Source organism: Urocitellus parryii, chromosome 9, assembly GCF_045843805.1.
Source record: "Urocitellus parryii isolate mUroPar1 chromosome 9, mUroPar1.hap1, whole genome shotgun sequence".
Lineage (NCBI taxonomy): Eukaryota > Metazoa > Chordata > Mammalia > Rodentia > Sciuridae > Urocitellus > Urocitellus parryii.
The window spans coordinates 47,545,635-47,563,075 of record NC_135539.1 but is presented as its reverse complement, the minus strand read 5'-3'; the positions used below and the strand labels follow the sequence as shown (position 1 = coordinate 47,563,075).

General features: G+C 35.9%; 1 protein-coding gene across 2 annotated transcripts in view; it reads left to right on the top strand.

Moving 5' to 3' along the window:
* Positions 1-15,226, top strand: part of Dclre1c (DNA cross-link repair 1C) — a 36,352-nt gene extending 21,126 nt beyond the window's left edge. Inside the window, exons 12-15 of one of the 2 annotated variants that reach the window (XM_077802536.1) lie at positions 1,218-1,306; positions 3,776-3,870; positions 13,078-13,428; positions 13,780-15,226. In XM_077802536.1, coding sequence (XP_077658662.1) covers positions 1,218-1,306; positions 3,776-3,870; positions 13,078-13,428; positions 13,780-14,000 — 756 coding nt within the window. In that variant the 3' untranslated portion in view covers positions 14,001-15,226. Of the gene's footprint in view, positions 1-1,217; positions 1,307-3,775; positions 3,871-13,077 lie in introns of both variants that reach the window. The other variant, XM_077802535.1, reaches the window with a different exon arrangement.
* Positions 15,227-17,441: the final 2,215 nt, after the last annotated feature.

Genomic DNA, 17,441 nt, shown 5'->3' with positions numbered 1-17,441 from the left:
TCTTGTTTCATTTTTTTTCTAGTAACAGTTGGTTCTCATTATTCATGAACTCCATATTTCTGAGTTTGCTCACTCACCGTTACTTATTTATAACCCCAATATCAATACTTGCAGCCCCTCAGGAGTCAGTCATTTGGACAGTGATGAGAAATGTGAGTCACTTAACATGCACTTTTCATGATCTAGTTGAACAAGGCAGCTCTCATACTGTAGCTTTCATACTATAAATAAGTGTCCTTTTTGTGGTTTGTAGAATGCCACTTTTTTTTTGTATTTTTGTGCTTTTTCTCAGTAATTTTGCAATTTAAAATGACATTCTAGTGTAGTGCTGAAGTACTGTCTAGATTCCTGAGCACAAGAAGGCTGTGATGTGCCTTATGGTAAAAATATGTATTAAGAATCAAGCATGATGGTGCACATCTGTAATCCCAGCGGCTGGGGAGGCTGAGGCAGGAGGATTGCAAGCTCAAAGCCAGCCTCAGCAACTTAGTGAGGCCCTAAGCAACTTAGTGAGACCCTGTCTCAAAATAAAAAGGGCTAAGGATGTGATTAAGCACCCCTGGGTTCAATTCTTAGTACAAAACACACACACACACACACACACACACACACAAATTTTTAGGTCTGAGTTACAGTGCTGTTTGCTGTGAGTTCAATGTTAACAAATCAGCAGTGTTAAACAAATTGTCTTTAAACAAATATATATAAAACAAGAGTATATGTAGATTGGTTGATGAAGATATCAATAGGGGCTTTCAGGAATCTAATTATGTACCATTTTCCTCCCTAGAAGCAGTGGTTCAGTATCCTCTAATTCAGTGTTCATAATGATTTTTTAGAATATAATTCCCTACAAATACTGAGAAATGATGGTTGTAGTGTATTTTATTTAGACAGGCTGTCAACTTGAACAAGAAAGGATATTCCTTTGTTAGGTGTCTCAGAAGTAGTGGATCACTTCTGGTTATAGGTTTGACCTTTTTCTCCTTATACAATGCCTGAGGACTAGATCTCCCTACCTTTCTAAGTCAAAGTAGCCTTTTATCTTAATATAGAGTTATTGGCAACATCTGAGCTCTTATCTCTTAACTTGATGCTTTATTTGGAAAGGTAGATGCTAATAATTATTCTGTGCCCTAGTCATTCCATTTGCAAAAGGGAAATTTTTGTGTTGTCATCATGGAAATAATTGATCCATTTTATTTTTCTTCTTCTAGATTAAAGATTTCTTGAGCTACATTTGTCCTGTGAACGCATATCCAAATGTCATCCCATTGGGCACAACTAAGGATAAAGTTATAGAAATGTGAGTAGTTACTACTTGTGGCATTTATTACTCCCTTGATGGCTTTTGTCTAGGAGACAAAGGAATTTTGCCTGAAAGTTTGCAAATCTGGAACCTGATTCTGCTGTTAATATTTTCAAACTCTATTCATCTCCCTTTTTTCCTTTCATTCAATGTGTCAGAATGTATAGGTAGAATTATGAATTTGTCCTGGGTGGAATCCTGGCTCTACCATTTACTTGCAGTGTGATCTCAGATGATTTCTCTAAATTAGTTATTTCTAATAAGCAAAGTAGGAGTATCCATTCATGCTTATTTGTTGAGTTTCTCAGAAATTTAGAGATAATATATAAAAAACACTTAGCATAGTGCCAAGCAGGTGATCAGTGAAGATATGTAGTGAATGGACAAGCAAAACCAAAGGAGAGGTGAAACAGTATGATTATCTTTTACTGTCACTATGTTTTTAACCTCTTCTTTAAGTTCCATCTATTCATTCATTAAATATTTCTTTATTTTTTCTTTTGACAGTACTGGGGATTAGAACCCAGGGGTGTTCTACCTCCATCCCTTTTTATTTTGACATAGGGTCATTCTAAGTTGCCCAGATTGGCCTCAAACCTGCACTCCGAAAAGTTTCTGGATTACAGATGTGTGCCACCATACCTGGCCTATTCATTAAATGTTTCTCTAGTGCCAGTTCTAGCTTAGGCACTGCACTTTGGATGGATTCAAGTTGACTAAGATACACCAATACTTATGGAATTCTGGAGTATTGGGAGAAGGCTGGGTCTGAACAGGAGCATACCATATACATACAAATTTCTGTGAATCACGAAGGTATCTGGCCTGGTGCCAGGAAATCTACCCCAGAGACTGAGTATATACAATATTCTGATAAGTATATATACAGAACTAGGCTTGCAAGCGTTCATGGAAAATAGGGTTTAGGACCAAGCTCTGGAGAGAGGTGTAGATTGGAAGCACAGATTTAGGAGGTGCAGTGCAGGCGATAACTGAAACCATAAGGACAAAGGAAATCACCAGGAGAGAATGAAGAGGGTAAAATAAGGAGGTCAAAATTCTGAGCAGCACATTAAGGAATGAGAAGGAGACAGAGTGGCCTAGACAGTGGGAGGACCAGGAAAAACAAAGTATAGTGTATCAGTGGCAAATTTTTGATTAGTCAAATAATATAGGGAGGTCTTCTGTTGCCTTGGTAATTAGGTCATTTGTATGTGCCTAATGAGGGCAATTTTAGTAGACTTATGAGTTGGAAGCCAGATTGTATTTTTTTGTTTTTGAGAAATGTGTAAAAGTGAGGAAGACTATTCTTCAAACAGTTTGATAATGCCAGGCATAGTGGTATACCCCTGTAATCCCTGCAACTCAGGAAACTGAGGCAGGAGGATCACAAGTTTGGGGCCAGTCCTAGCAATTAGCAAGGCCCTAACCAAATTAGACACTGTCTCAAAATAAAAAGGGCTGGGAATGTGGCTCAGTGGTTGTTTCCCAGAACTACAGGGACTATGATACTAGGTTCAATCCTTAATAACAAAAAAACAAAAAAAAAAAAAAATTTTTTTTGATAGTTCAGGGAAGGGTACAGACAAGAGTTAGAGTCTTGATATTAAAAGAGCTGAGATGTAAAAATGCCTTTTGTAATTAATCTTGAATACACTTAAGAATCAGTTTGAGTGCTTGGTAAATTCCTCTTCCCTCATCTTGCATTTCATGAGGTAGTTCTGTTACAGGCAGGCCTGGGGAGAAACTCCTTACTTTGAAAGTTACCAAAGGAGAGTAGTTAAAATGATTTTAAGAAGTGTTAACAGAGCTAAGGTTCTGGAGGGAATGGAACAGAATAGACTCTGAACAAAAGAAGAAGAGTGACAATGGCAGGTGGGTGTGGCTGAACATAAATTTCAGGTTGGGAGCTTCCTGGTGCTCTCCTCCAAGTGGTAAGTTATATAAAATCCTCAAGGCTTCTGGCAATCTTCAAAGAAGCAGTTAGCAATGCTACCTTCAATGAAGGGTAGATGCTTTCTCCTTTTATTTGTCTTCACACTTTCAGCCTGTAGCTCCAGAATGAAGAGATAAATATGTGAGATTTGCAAGATTATTGCAAGATATAAGTAAATCCCATTAAACAGGGAGAGGGAAGCAGCTAGCTATCCTATATTCCCTGAATACCATGAAGCATTGTATTACTTAATAGTGTTTTAGGATAGGGACCTACTTTTCTGCATTACAAGAGTGAAGATCTAAGTTTTGTTTCCCTTAATCCTAACAAGTAGATTATCTTGGGGTTATATTTAAGTACCTGTTTACCAGTTTATTTTATTAAAGTAATTTTTAAAAAACACTACTTTCAGTTCTTAAAAGAAGTTGTACGAGTTCCCCCATAGTCAAGTTTTTGTAGTCTCTATAAATCATGCAAACTTTCTAGCAGTTTTTCCAAAAGGAAAAGTCAAATATTTTGATTCTTTTTAGCTTGCAGCCTTTATGCAGATCTTCCCAAAGTACTGAGCCAAAGTATAAACCTCTTGGAAAACTGAAGAGAGCTAGAACAATTCATGTAGACTCAGGTAAGAAAAATGGTCCTAGGTCCAGTGGTGTGGGTTTCCTGCAAAGATGTTTTTCAGGATGTTCTGGTCTGGTAAAGTGGCTTTGGGCTGATAGACATGGTCTCCAGGAAGAGCTTTGCTTTACTATCTTCAGGAAGTCAGGAGTCCGATGTCCTTCCCAGGTATGTAGTAAGTGGTGAAAACCTGTTGCACATTGCAAGGTGTTCTCAGCTTTCTGGGAACATGCTCTGTGACTAGTAAAGGCCCCAAAGAGGGGCTGTGTTGTTACCCCTGCATGTTTCTCTTCAATATACAGTCTGAAATGAAGCCATTATTAATGTAATTTCTTATCAGACTGATCAGTGGTGGAGAAAAATCAATGGATTTTCTCTATACTTTCTTTAATCACTACTTTCATTTTTTAGAGATAAGCTCCCATATAGAAATCAGAACTTTACAGTCTTAGTGAAGCTCTCCTGATTTACACCCAGCCATATTTTATGGTTAGGATTCTGGTTTCCTTTGGTGGAGAGTCAGTTACTATACCGTATAGTGAATATATAATGCTTCTTGAACACCTAGTACATGGCTGGTATTGTGCTAGCCATATGGTATCTGTTTTGTTTGAGCTGCCGTAACAAAAAAAAAAAAAAAAACAGATTGCGTAATTTAAACAGACTTATTTCTCACCATACTGGAGATTAGAAATCCAAAATCAAGGGGCTGGCAAGGTACATTTCATTCTGAGGCCCTTTCTCTTGGCTTGTAGTTAGCCATCCTCTTTTGTGCCCACAAGGTACAGGGAGAGCACTTGAGAATTGGAGATATCTGGTGTTTCTTAAAGGATACTAATCCTGCCAGATCAGGGCCCCATCCTCATTTACCCATAATCACTCCCTTAGAGGCTCTATCTGCAGATTAACTGGTACACTGGAAGCTGAAATTCTTTTTTTTTTTCCCTTTGTTACTTTCTACCAACTTATGCCTCTTTTTTTTTTTATTTTTTTAATGTTGGTTTTTCAAAACATTACATAGTTCTTGATATATCATATTTCACATTTTGATTCAAGCGGGTTATGAACTCCCATTTTACCCCGTATACAGCTTGCAGAATCACATCAGTTACACTTCATTGCTTTACATATTGATAAACTCATGTCTGTTGTATTCTGCTGCCTTTCCTATCCTCTACTATCCCCCCTCCCCTCCCCTCCCCTCCCCTCCCCTCCCCTCCCCTCCCCTCTTCTCTCTCTACCCCCACTACTGTAATTCATTCCTCCCCCTTGTACTGTTTTTCCCTTTCCCCTCACTTCCTCTTGTATGTAATTTTGTATAACCCTGAGGGTCTCCTTCCATTTCCATGCAATTTCCCTTCTCTTTCCCTTTCCCTCCCACCTCTCATCCTTGTTTAATGTTGGTCTTCTTCTGGTGCTCTTCTTCCCTAGTCTGTTCTTAGTTACTCTCCTTATATCAAAGGAGACATTTGGCATTTGTTTTTTAGGGCTTGGCTAGCTTCGCTTAGCATAATCTGCTCTAATGCCATCCATTTCCCACCAAATTCTATGATTTTGTCATTTTTTACTGCAGAGTAATACTCCATTGTGTATAAATGCCACATTTTTTTTTATCCATTCGTCTATTGAGGGGCATCTAGGTTGATTCCACAGTCTTGCTATTGTGAATTGTGCTGCTATGAGCATCAATGTAGCAGTGTCCCTGTAGCATGCTCTTTTTAGGTCTTTAGGGAATAGACCGAGAAGGGGAATGGCTGGGTCAAATGGTGGTTCCATTCCCAGCTTTCCAAGAAATCTCCATACCGCTTTCCAAATTGGCTGCACCAATTTGCAGTCCCACCAACAATGTACAAGTGTACCCTTTTCCCCACAACCTCGCCAGCACTTATTGTTGTTTGACTTCATAATGACTGCCAATCTTACTGGAGTGAGATGGTATCTTAGGGTGGTTTTGATTTGCATTTCTCTGACTGCTAGAGATGGTGAGCATTTTTTCATGTACTTATTGATTGATTGTATGTCCTCCTCTGAGAAGTGTCTATTCAAGTCCTTGGCCCATTTGTTGATTGGGTTATTTGTTATCTTATTGTCTAATTTTCTGAGTTCTTTATATATTCTGGATATTAGGGCTCTATCTGAAGTGTGAGGAGTAAAGATTTGTTCCCATGATGTAGGCTCCCTATTTACCTCTCTTGTTTCTTTTGCTGAGAAAAAACTTTTTAGTTTAAGTAAGTCCCATTTGTTGATTCTAGATGTTAACTCTTGTGCTATGGGTGTTCTATTGAGGAATTTGGAGACCGACCCCACAGCATGTAGGTGGTAGCCAACTTTTTCTTCTATCAGATGCCGTGTCTCTGATTTGATATCAAGCTCCTTGATCCATTTTGAGTTAACTTTTGTGCTTGGCGAGAGAAAGGGATTCAGATTCATTTTGTTGCATATGGATTTCCAGTTTTCCCAGCACCATTTGTTGAAGATGCTATCCTTCCTCCATTGCATGCTTTTAGCCCCTTTATCAAATATAAGAAAGTTGTAGTTTTGTGGGTTGGTTTCTGTGTCCTCTATTCTGTACCATTGGTCCACCCGCCTGTTTTGGTACCAGTACCATGCTGTTTTTGTTACTATTGCTCTGTAGTATAGTTTGAGATCTGGAATCGCTATACCACCTGATTCACACTTCCTGCTTAGTATTGTTTTTGCTATTCTGGGTCTTTTATTCTTCCATATGAATTTCATGATTGCTTTCTCCATTTCTACAAGAAATGCCGTTGGGATTTTGATTGGCATTGCATTAAACCTATAGAGAACTTTTGGTAATATCGCCATTTTGATAATGTTAGTTCTGCCTATCCATGAACAGGGTATGTTTTTCCATCTTCTAAGGTCTTCTTCAATTTCTCTTTTTAGGGTTCTGTAGTTTTCATTGTATAAGTCTTTCACCTCTTCTGTTAGGTTGATTCCCAAGTATTTTATTCTTTTTGAGGATATTGTGAACGGCGTGGTTGTCCTCGTTTCCATTTCAGAGGATTTGTCGCTGATATACAGGAATGCCTTTGATTTATGCATGTTGTATTTATAACCTGCCACTTTGCTGAATTCATTTATTATCTCTAATAGTTTCTTTGTAGACCCTTTTGGGTCTGCTAGGTATAGAATCATGTCATCTGCAAATAGTGATAATTTAAGTTCTTCTTTTCCTATTTTTATGCCTTTAATTTCGTCTAATTGCTCTGGCCAGTGTTTCGAGAACTATGTTGAACAGAAGTGGTGAAAGAGGGCATCCCTGTCTTGTTCCAGATCTTAGAGAGAATGCCTTCAATTTTTCTCCATTCAGAATGATGCTAGCCTGAGGCTTAGCATAAATTGCTTTTACAATGTTGAGGTATGTTCCTGTTATCCCTAGTTTTTCAAGAGTTTTGAACATAAAGGGATGCTGTACTTTGTCGAATGCTTTTTCCGCATCTATCGAGATGATCATATGGTTCTTATTTTTAAGTGTATTGATGTGGTGAATAACATTTATTGATTTCCGTATATTGAACCAACCTTGCATACCAGGGATGAATCCTACTTGATCATGGTGCACAATTTTTTTTGATATGTTTTTGTATCCGATTCGCCAGAATTTTATTGAGGATTTTTGCATCTAGGTTCATTAGAGATATTGGTCTGTAGTTTTCTTTCTTTGAAGTGTCTTTGTCTGGTTTCGGAATCAGGGTGATGTTAGCCTCGTAGAATGAATTTGGTAGTTCTCCCTCTTTTTCTATTTCCTGAAATAGCTTGAAAAGTATTGGTATTAGTTCCTCTTTGAAGGTTTTGTAAAACTCTGCTGTATACCCGTCCGGTCCTGGGCTTTTCTTAGATGGTAATCTTTTGATGGTTTCTTCTATTTCCTCAATTGATATTGGTCTGTTTAGGTTGTCTATATCCTCCTGACTCAATCTGGGCAGATCATAAGACTTAAGGAATTTATCTATGCCTTCACTATCTTCTATTTTATTGGAGTATAAGGATTCAAAGTAATTTCTGATTATCTTCTGTATTTCTGAAGTGTCTGTTGTGATATTGCCTCTTTCATCCCGTATGCTGGTAATTTGAGTTCTCTCTTTTCTTCTCTTCATTAGCATGGCTAAGGGTCTGTCAATTTTATTTATTTTTTCAAAGAACCAACTTTTAGTTTTGTCAATTTTTTCAATTGTTTCTTTTGTTTCGATTTCATTAATTTCAGCTCTGATTTTAATTATTTCTTGCCTTCTACTTCTTTTGCTGTTGTTTTGCTCTTCTTTATCTAGGATTTTGAGATGAAGTATGAGATCATTTATTTGTTGGTTTTTTCTTTTTTTAAGGAATGCACTCCAAGCAATGAATTTTCCTCTTAGAACTGCTTTCAATGTGTCCCATAGATTCCGATATGTTGTGTCTGTGTTTTCATTTAACTCTAGGAATTTTTTAATTTCCTCCTTGATGTCTTCTAAAACCCATTGATCATTCAGTAACCTATTGTTCATTCTCCAAGTGATGCATGATTTTTCCTTCCTTCTTTTATCGTTGATTTTCAGTTTCATTCCATTGTGATCAGATAAGATGCATGGTATTATCTCTACTCCTTTATATTGACTAAGAGTTTCCCTGTGACATAATATATGATCTATTTTTGAGAAGGATCCATGTGCTGCTGAGAAAAAAGTGTAGCTGCTTGATGTTGGGTGGTATATTCTATATGTGTCAATTAAGTCTAGGTTGTTAATTGTATTATTGAGTTCTATAGTTTCCTTATTCAGCTTTTGTTTGGAAGATCTGTCCAGTGGTGAGAGAGGTGTGTTAAAGTCTCCCATGATTATTGTATGGTGGTCTATTAGATTCTTGAGCTTGATGAACATAGCAGCCCCATTGTTTGGGGCATATATATTTATGATTGTTATGTCTTGTTGGTGTATGGTTGCCTTGAGCAGTATGTAGTGTCCCTCTTTATCCCTTTTGATTAACTTTGGCTTGAAATCTATTTTATTTGATATGAGTATGGACACTCCTGCTTGTTTCCGCAGTCCATATGAGTGATATGATTTTTCCCAACCTTTCACCTTCAGTCTATGTATATCTTTTCCAATCAAATGCGTCTCCTGCAGGCAGCATATTGTTGGGTCTTGTTTTGTGATCCATTCAACTAGCCTGTGTCTCTTAATTGGTGAGTTTAAGCCATTAACATTTAGGGTTATTATTGAGATATGGTTTGTTCTTCCAGCCATAGTTGTTTATTAATGCTATTAAACCTGATTTGTTTTCCTCTTTGATTATTTTCCCCCCTTTACTGTCCTACCTCCCACTGTTGGTTTTCATTGTTGTTTTCCATTTCCTCTTCCTGTAGTGTTTTGCCAATGATTTTTTGAAGATATGGTTTTCTAGCTGCAAATTCTTTTAACTTTTGTTTGTCGTGGAATGTTTTAATTTCATCTTCCATCCTGAAGCTTAATTTCGCGGGATACCCGATTCTTGGTTGGAACCCATTTTCTTTTAGCGTTTGAAATATGTTATTCCAGGATCTTCTAGCTTTTAGAGTCTGTGTTGAGAGATCAGCTGTTATCCTGATTGGTTTACCCCTAAATGTAATCTGCTTCCTTTCTCTTGTAGCTTTTAAAATTCTCTCCTTATTCTGTATGTTGGACATCTTCATTATAATGTGTCTAGGTGTGGATCTCTTATGATTTTGCATATTCGGCGTCCTGTAGGCTTCTAGGATTTGGGATTCTGTCTCATTCTTCAAGTCTGGGAAGTTTTCTTGTATTATTTCACTGAATTGATTGCTTAATCCTTTGGTTTGGAGCTCTGTGCCTTCCTGTATCCCAATGACTCTTAAGTTTGGTCTTTTGATATTATCCCATAGTTCTTGAATGTTCTGCTCATGGTTTCTTAGTAGACTTGCTGAGCTATCTATGTTCTTTTCAAGTTGAAATACTCTGTCTTCATTGTCTGATGTTCTATCTTCTAAGTGATCCACTCTGCTGGTAGTATTCTCAATTGAGTTTTTAAGTTGGTTTATTGTTTCCTGCATTTCTAGGTTTTCTATTTGTTTGTTTTTTATTACCTCTATTTCCCTGTGAAATTGATCTTTTACTTCCTGGATTTATTTGTCAATGTGATCTTTCATTGTCTGATTTTGCTGTCTCATGTCTTCCTTGAGACTCCAGATCATCTGAAGCATGTATGTCCTGAGCTCTCTGACATTCCATCTGTTGCAGCTATTACCTCTTCTAAAGTTGAGTTGACCTGCATTGCCTGTGGTCCTTTCTTTCCTTGTCGTTTCATACTGCTGGCGTTTCTTTCTGCTTGGTGAAATTGTTGTGTCTTTGATATTTTCCCTCTATTTATTTATATTGCTCTTGTATAGTTGAAAAATCACCCTTGCAGGGCAGGTAGTGGCTGTGATCCTCCTCCAATTAGTGTGATCCGTCTACCATGCTGGCAGGCCCTAGGTCTGCTCTGCTGGTCGGTCAAAGGTCTGCCTACCCAGCAGGCGCCAGGGGCACCTGTGTCACTCCATAGGTTGCTGTGCCTAACCTCCCGATGGGTTGCAGGTTCCCCTAGCTTGCATTTACTCAGTCCATACTTAAATTCAATGATTGTCTTTTTGGATCTGGTTGCTGGTTCATGTTTAATGCTTGCTTCCAGTTTATTTATTCTTGATTCCCCCACACCCCCTCTGTTAGCTTTGATTTTGTTCCTTCTAGATTATTCTGGCTTATTGTTACTCATAGATTTTCTCATATTTGTATGGGTATTAATCTGAATTTTAGATGTATTTTACAGTGTCTTAATATTTAATTTAACCCATGTACATCACTGACTTCGTAATTATCCTAATCTGAGTGTTCTAAAATCTGGTAATGACTAGATTTTTAGATCCTTTAGTTTTTTTCTGTTAAGCGATCAGCACCAATATACATGTAGTCTTAAATCAGCTGCTTTAAGATTTGTGCTTTTATCAGAATCTGAGGGGCAAGCTCAGAAGTCATTCTTAGCCTCTTTTAAAAACCTCTTTGTGCTCTAAATGTTGTAATAGCTTACCTTATTATTATCTTCAAAGACCACTTTTATAAAAATATATACTCACTGTAGATAATTTGGAAAATAAATGGCTATATAATATATAGATATTTTGATTAGTATTTTAATGTATTTCCTTTCCCCTTATTAACTTACATATTCATAAAACTCAGTGGAATGATGTCAAAAACAGTTTAAAAACATTGGGGGCTTTAGTCCATGAGAACAGTAGTGTTTGTAGTGCTGGAGCAAATTACTGAAGTTCTGTTGCACGAGACTCTTGGAATTCAGTGGACTGAATTCCTTAGGGTGAGACCTAGGACAGTGGGGCACAGGGAAATGATGAAAGAATTCAGTAGTGTAACAACTGCATAGATGCATACAGGCTGAAAAGCAGCTTATATCACTTTTATAAATATACACATATGTGTATATACCTATTTTTCACTTCAAACATTTTATTAGAAAATGTTACTCTTCAAAAATAGTTTAATGGTTGCATACTTTTCATTATAATCTTTGAATTATGAATATTAAGTCATAATTTAGGTTGTTTTATAATTGTGATAAATAACTCATTGGGTTAAATTATAGAAATTTAGGTACCTAATACATATTATCAAATTGCTTTCTAGTATGGTTATCAATTTTTACAAACATTTATGATATCTGTCCTTTTTTCATGTAGTTTAGGTGTTTTATTATCAGTATTTGTAAATTCTAAGAATTAATACTTGAATATTGTGATATTTTTCTCAGTGTTATGCCTAATTTCATAATTTAAAATTTCACATGGTTACAGAATAGTACACAGTGTTAAACTCAAGAGTATAGAAACTTTGCTTCTTAGACGCACACAGGTAAGGTGACATGAAAATGCTGTGACAGAGGATTATGCAGTGTAAACAGGATACTGGTACAGTTGCAGATCTAGGACATGGAGTTGTCTAACTTAGACTTCATAAAAAGATGACTCATTGCAGAACTAAAATATATAGCTCATGACTTAAAATAAAGCTATATTCTGGAGACTAGGATGATTCCAAATATACTAGCTAGACATTAGTTCTCTCAAGTCCTTTAAGAATGAAGGCTAAGTTCAATTATGAATCCTAAATGAAACAGACTCTAAAAATTAGCTTCAGGGTGGGCATGGCAGCATATGCCTGTAATCCTAGCAACTTGGGTGGCTGAGGCAGGAGGATCCAAAATTCAAGGCCAAACTGGGTAATTTAGGAGTTTGGCTTATGAATCAACATGCCTTTTCTCTGGACATGTCTCCTTATTGGCAAAAGGGGAGGTGGATAATCATCTATTAAAAATAGTGTTTAGCTTCACCTGTATCATTTAAGCTGGTTCAATTATCTTTAAGAAGTAGGATATTATAAGTTAACACCTTAATTAGAACAAAAGTTGCCACATTTAATTTTCTGCCTCCAAGCCTTTAGAATGTGGGAAAATACTGGTTTTATTGAAATTTTATTCATTTATGAGAACTTCATTTCCCATGTAAGAATGATTGCCTAATCTTATAGATCAGGCTTACTATATGATGATTTGGCATGCTTAATAATCAGCAAAATAAATGTTGACTTAGTTCTTGACACTTATTAGGACTTATCTGATATTTTGGTTAAAGTTGATTTAACCTGTATGTGTTCCCCCAGTATCTGTCATGGTGTTGTGTACAAACGATAAATAGAGGTGGAGGGGAGGGATCAACTCTTTATTAAAGCAGCCAATCCACTAGGCACCTATTGTTTGCAGAGCAGACAGGGTTTATAAACTTGGTTGATGAGCAGAACCAGCTGCAATATTTTATTTGGCCCAACCTTCACCAGACAATCTCTGGAATGAGATCTAGAAACTTTTTTTTTTTAACAGTTCTCCCTATCATCCTAATTATCAGATTTAAGAACCACTTGACTTATATTCTCTACTAATGGTGTGGCATTACAAAAATCCAAGAAGGATGATAGATTGTTCAGCATATCCCAATAAGAGGCCTTTTGATTTTATCTTTGGAAAAAAAAGGAGCCTCTCCATTTTTTTTGCTGTTTCAAGAATTTAAACCCTGGGTAAATGCTACAAATTAAATCTTTATTGAAAATAGAAATTGACTCCATTTACCTTGTTTCTTATAAACCTTTTTTTTTTAATTGTTGTTCTATAGAGGAGGAGGATGAACTCTTTGATGACCCTCTGCCAGTACCATTAAGGCACAAGGTTCCATACCAGCTAATTCTTCACCCTGAGGTATTTTCGATGACTACAATATCACAAAACCAGCCTGAAAAACTGAGACAAAGCACAGGATGTTTCAAAACAGAGAGTACACAAAACTCTCTTTTGACCAATTTTATAGACTGTGAAGAATCCAATAGTGAAAGTGAGGAAGAATTAGAAAACCCATCTTCAGTGCAAGAAGATCTGGGCCCTGCAACGCTTCCCCAGCAAAAGGCTGATGTGGATGTACCACAGTGGGAAGTATTCTTTAAAAGAAAAGATGACACCACAGATGAGGGTTTGGAAAACTTCCCTTCCTCCACAGAGACGGGAGGATCTCAGTCACCCAAGCTTTTCAGTGACTCTGATGGAGAATCAACACACATCTCCTCCCAGAATTCTTCTCAGTCAACACACATAACAGAACAAGGAAGTCAAGGCTGGGATAGCCAATCTGATACTGTTTTGTTATCTTCCCAAGAGAAAAATGGTGGGGATATTACCTCTTTGAACAAAGGTGCCTACAGACCAAAAACCAAAGAGAATATTCCTACCTCCCAGATGGAACAAAATGTACTTTGCCCAAAGGACACTTACTCTGATTTAAAAAGCAGCGATTCAGAAATAACTACAGTTCCTAACATTGGAGAACCAACTACTCTGAGTTGTGGGAAACACATACCTGAGAAGAACAGGTCGCTAAATTTTAGCACACATTCAGATTCACAGAGTTCCTCTGATTTTGAAATTCCCTCAACTCCAGAAGCAGAACTACCTAAACGAGAGCATTTACAGTATTTATATGAGAAACTGGCAACAGGTGAGAATATAATAGTTGAAAGAAAAAAATGTTCATTCTTAGATATATAAATGGAATACTTAAAAATCTTCAAATAGCCTAAAAGACAGCAGCAAAACACACGTCAATGGAAAGACATTTGGGGAAACATAACCCAATTACATGCTGTCTCTAAGAAACTCAGTTCAAATGATGTAAGTTAAAAGGATGGAAAAGAGACACCATTTAAATACTAAAAGTTGGACTAACTATACAAATATCAATTTCTGAATAAAAGGTTCAAGTTACCAAAAAGACATAAGAATCCTAAATTTGCATGCACTTAACAGTCAAAATACATGAAACAAAAGGAAAAGCAAACTAATGTACAATTAGATTTTAACATTCTTCTCTTTGTAAGAGAACTAGTATAAATACAGAAAATCAAGAATATAGAACTAAACACCATCAGTCAACTGGATCTAATTTACATTTACAGAACACTGCACCTAATAGCAGAATACACTTCTTCAAGTGCACATGAACATTCACAAAGATACATCTTGGATTATAAAAAATTAGAATAACAATCTATAAATTGATGTTTATGGGGGAGAATTCACCGTTACTCTCAAAAGATGTTCTATCACTTTAAACCGTTGATCTGAATACAGTGGTAAAACTAGAACAATAAGAATGTAAAAGAAAATGCTTATGAATTAAATGACTATATGTTCAGAGTCATTAAATTTAAGTTCACCAGTGCTTCTGAGAAATCAATAAAACTTTACAAACATTCAAAAACTTCTGTATGCTGACATTTCACATTAATCAGAGCTGAGACATCACTTTTTAGTGGTATCTCACAATTTGTAGATTAAGTGGACAATGATTTGTATCTTGATGTTGCATAGTAATAAGACCAAAAAGTAATCCTGGATCCACCATACTAGATTAACTATATGTTTGTATAATAGTCATTAATGCTTAAGACTTAGTTTTAATAGTATACCTTATGATTCAAGATAGGCATTCACAAAATACCTGTAAACATTCTTCTGAATATATTCCTAGCATTTTATAATCACACCATTTTTATGTCTGGTAAAAATGCTGGCTGAATTCAAGGGCTAAGAGCAATACAGACTATTCAACATACCTGTAGAGGTCATCAGATTTTAAAGCAGAGGTTTTGAGTGATAATACTTATCAGTGCTTACTCTGTAAAAAAAAGTTTTTTATACACACACATATGCTTTAATTCTCATAACTATCCTTTGAGGGATAGGTGATAAAGGCACAACAGGTTAGTTCACATAGCCAGTAAGGGGCAAAGCCAGGATTCAAACACAAGCAATTTGACTTTACAGTCTGCTCTTAAGCACTATGCTATTCAAGTCATTATTAACTAATAATATAGTATAAAAACAGTCAGGACTAATTTAGTTGCTACTTGATTTTTACTTCCAGAACTATTAATTGTAAAAGTGGTAAAAAAGTTGAATCCCAGGACCTAAAAATTTTAAGAATAGAAACTGATTTTTTTAAGTATCCCTGAATACTTATAAAATATAGTTTTCAGCCTAGTAACTGGATGATCTTGAGCACATTAATGTTACCTACCCAGTCTAATACTGTTACCTTAGGTCTAATAAAGGAATGACGGCAACAACCTTCTAGATTTATGAGAAGTACATTAGTATATACATATACCTAAGCCTTATTCAATAAATACTAGTTCTGAATTCTAAAATTTCTTTGTATTTCAAGGCAAACTTACAATAGTTAGTTTAAGGACCTAATAATTAATAGCATAAAAATTTCAAATACACAATATCTGTCCATATTGTGCTAACTACATTCAATTATACTTTTAATACTCAAATGCATGAACCCATAAAGGAACTGTCTAGAAATCTTTGGTTAATCTCATCAGCAGATAATTATCAAAATCTTTCTGCATTCTACTAGAAACATTCAAAAGCAAATAAAGTTAAGCCTTGGTAAATAGAATATCAAATGCCAAACTAAATTTATTTTGCTAAGGAGAAACTGAACTAAAAGAAGTACAGTCTAAATTTTGAAAATTTGGAGAAAAACTCATAAGATTTCCAATTGAATATTACAATCCTACATTAATACTGGAAATGATGGTCTTACAACTTGCATAGATTTATAGTTCAAATGTGTTCTATTACCCTAGAATACCTGCATTATATTGAGAACAAATTCTGATGTCTTTAGGAAATCAAAATGAAGAAACTAAATGTTGATTTAAAACTAAATGTTGATTAAAATAGTTAAAGTCTCTAACAGCCTCGTTTTAATAGTTTCTATTATTTTACTGCCTAAATTCAGCTTTGTAACATAGACATAACCCAAGTACTCAAAATCTCAAAGGCCCATTAAATTTCTATTAGTAAGGACAAAACAAGAAGAAAAGTCTTTTTCCCTTTGTCCTCCAGTTTTACATCTTTTTAAAAACCCAGACAGTAGATGAGATTAAATAATTAGATAGTGAAATACTGACTAAAAATTTAAACCTTTAAACCTATGAAAATGATAATTCAAAATAAGCTTTGCCACCAGGGGGGCAACCTATAAATTTGTGATACTTTCTTACCACTGAAATCATGTAACTAAATTTTTATAAAGAAAATACAAGAAATGCTATTAAAAATATATTTTTTCTTGACCCATTCTATAATTTTTGGTTAGCAGACACTATGAGGCTCCAAACATGCAAACAATTTTTCCTACATTATGAAAGAGCAAAGTCATGTGATAGCAATATAGTGAATAATAAAGTGTACAAAAAAGGAGCTAAGAATCAAGAAGATATTTTAAAGTACTACATTCTTGAATCAGTTCAATGTTACCCCAGGTTACTGTAGGTCATTAAAGCCTAGAGCAGTGAGCTTAGGCAGGATTAATTAGGAATACTGGAAGCTAGGTTTGTGGCATCTTCATGTTGGGACACCATGATTAGAATCAGAGATGAAAACAGTTTTCCTGATTGAGGTTTTACTATACATGGGGAAAATCTTTCCATTCAGTCATTATTAACTAATAAAAGGTCTCAATTCAGGCATAGACTTTGGCCAAGTTTAGCTTTATCATATCTAAAAAATTCATATATAAAACAAGTATCAGTTCAAATATAGATTACTTTTTAATAAGAACCTGCAGGAAATATAAAAATAATTGAATCTGATGGAAAGGAAACGTTAAAACTGCCTAAAATTGAAAGGATGTAAAGATAGGATGTACTACATTATCATTAAGTATAGCTGCTCCCCAGGTCTCCTGTTTCAAGGTTTAGACCAGAGATACTCAACATGGATCTCCTGTTTCATGCTAAGTGGAGTGCTCAAAGTGCTCCATTCCCCCTGCCATGGCACTCCAAAAAGCCTGCTAGTTCACCTGTCCTGTCCTTTTCAAGGAAGCATAATAGTCATTCTGGACCTTTAGGGAGGGCTTTTTGGAGATTTTTATTCTACAGGATTAAAGTCATGTAAGAATTTCAGGTTGAG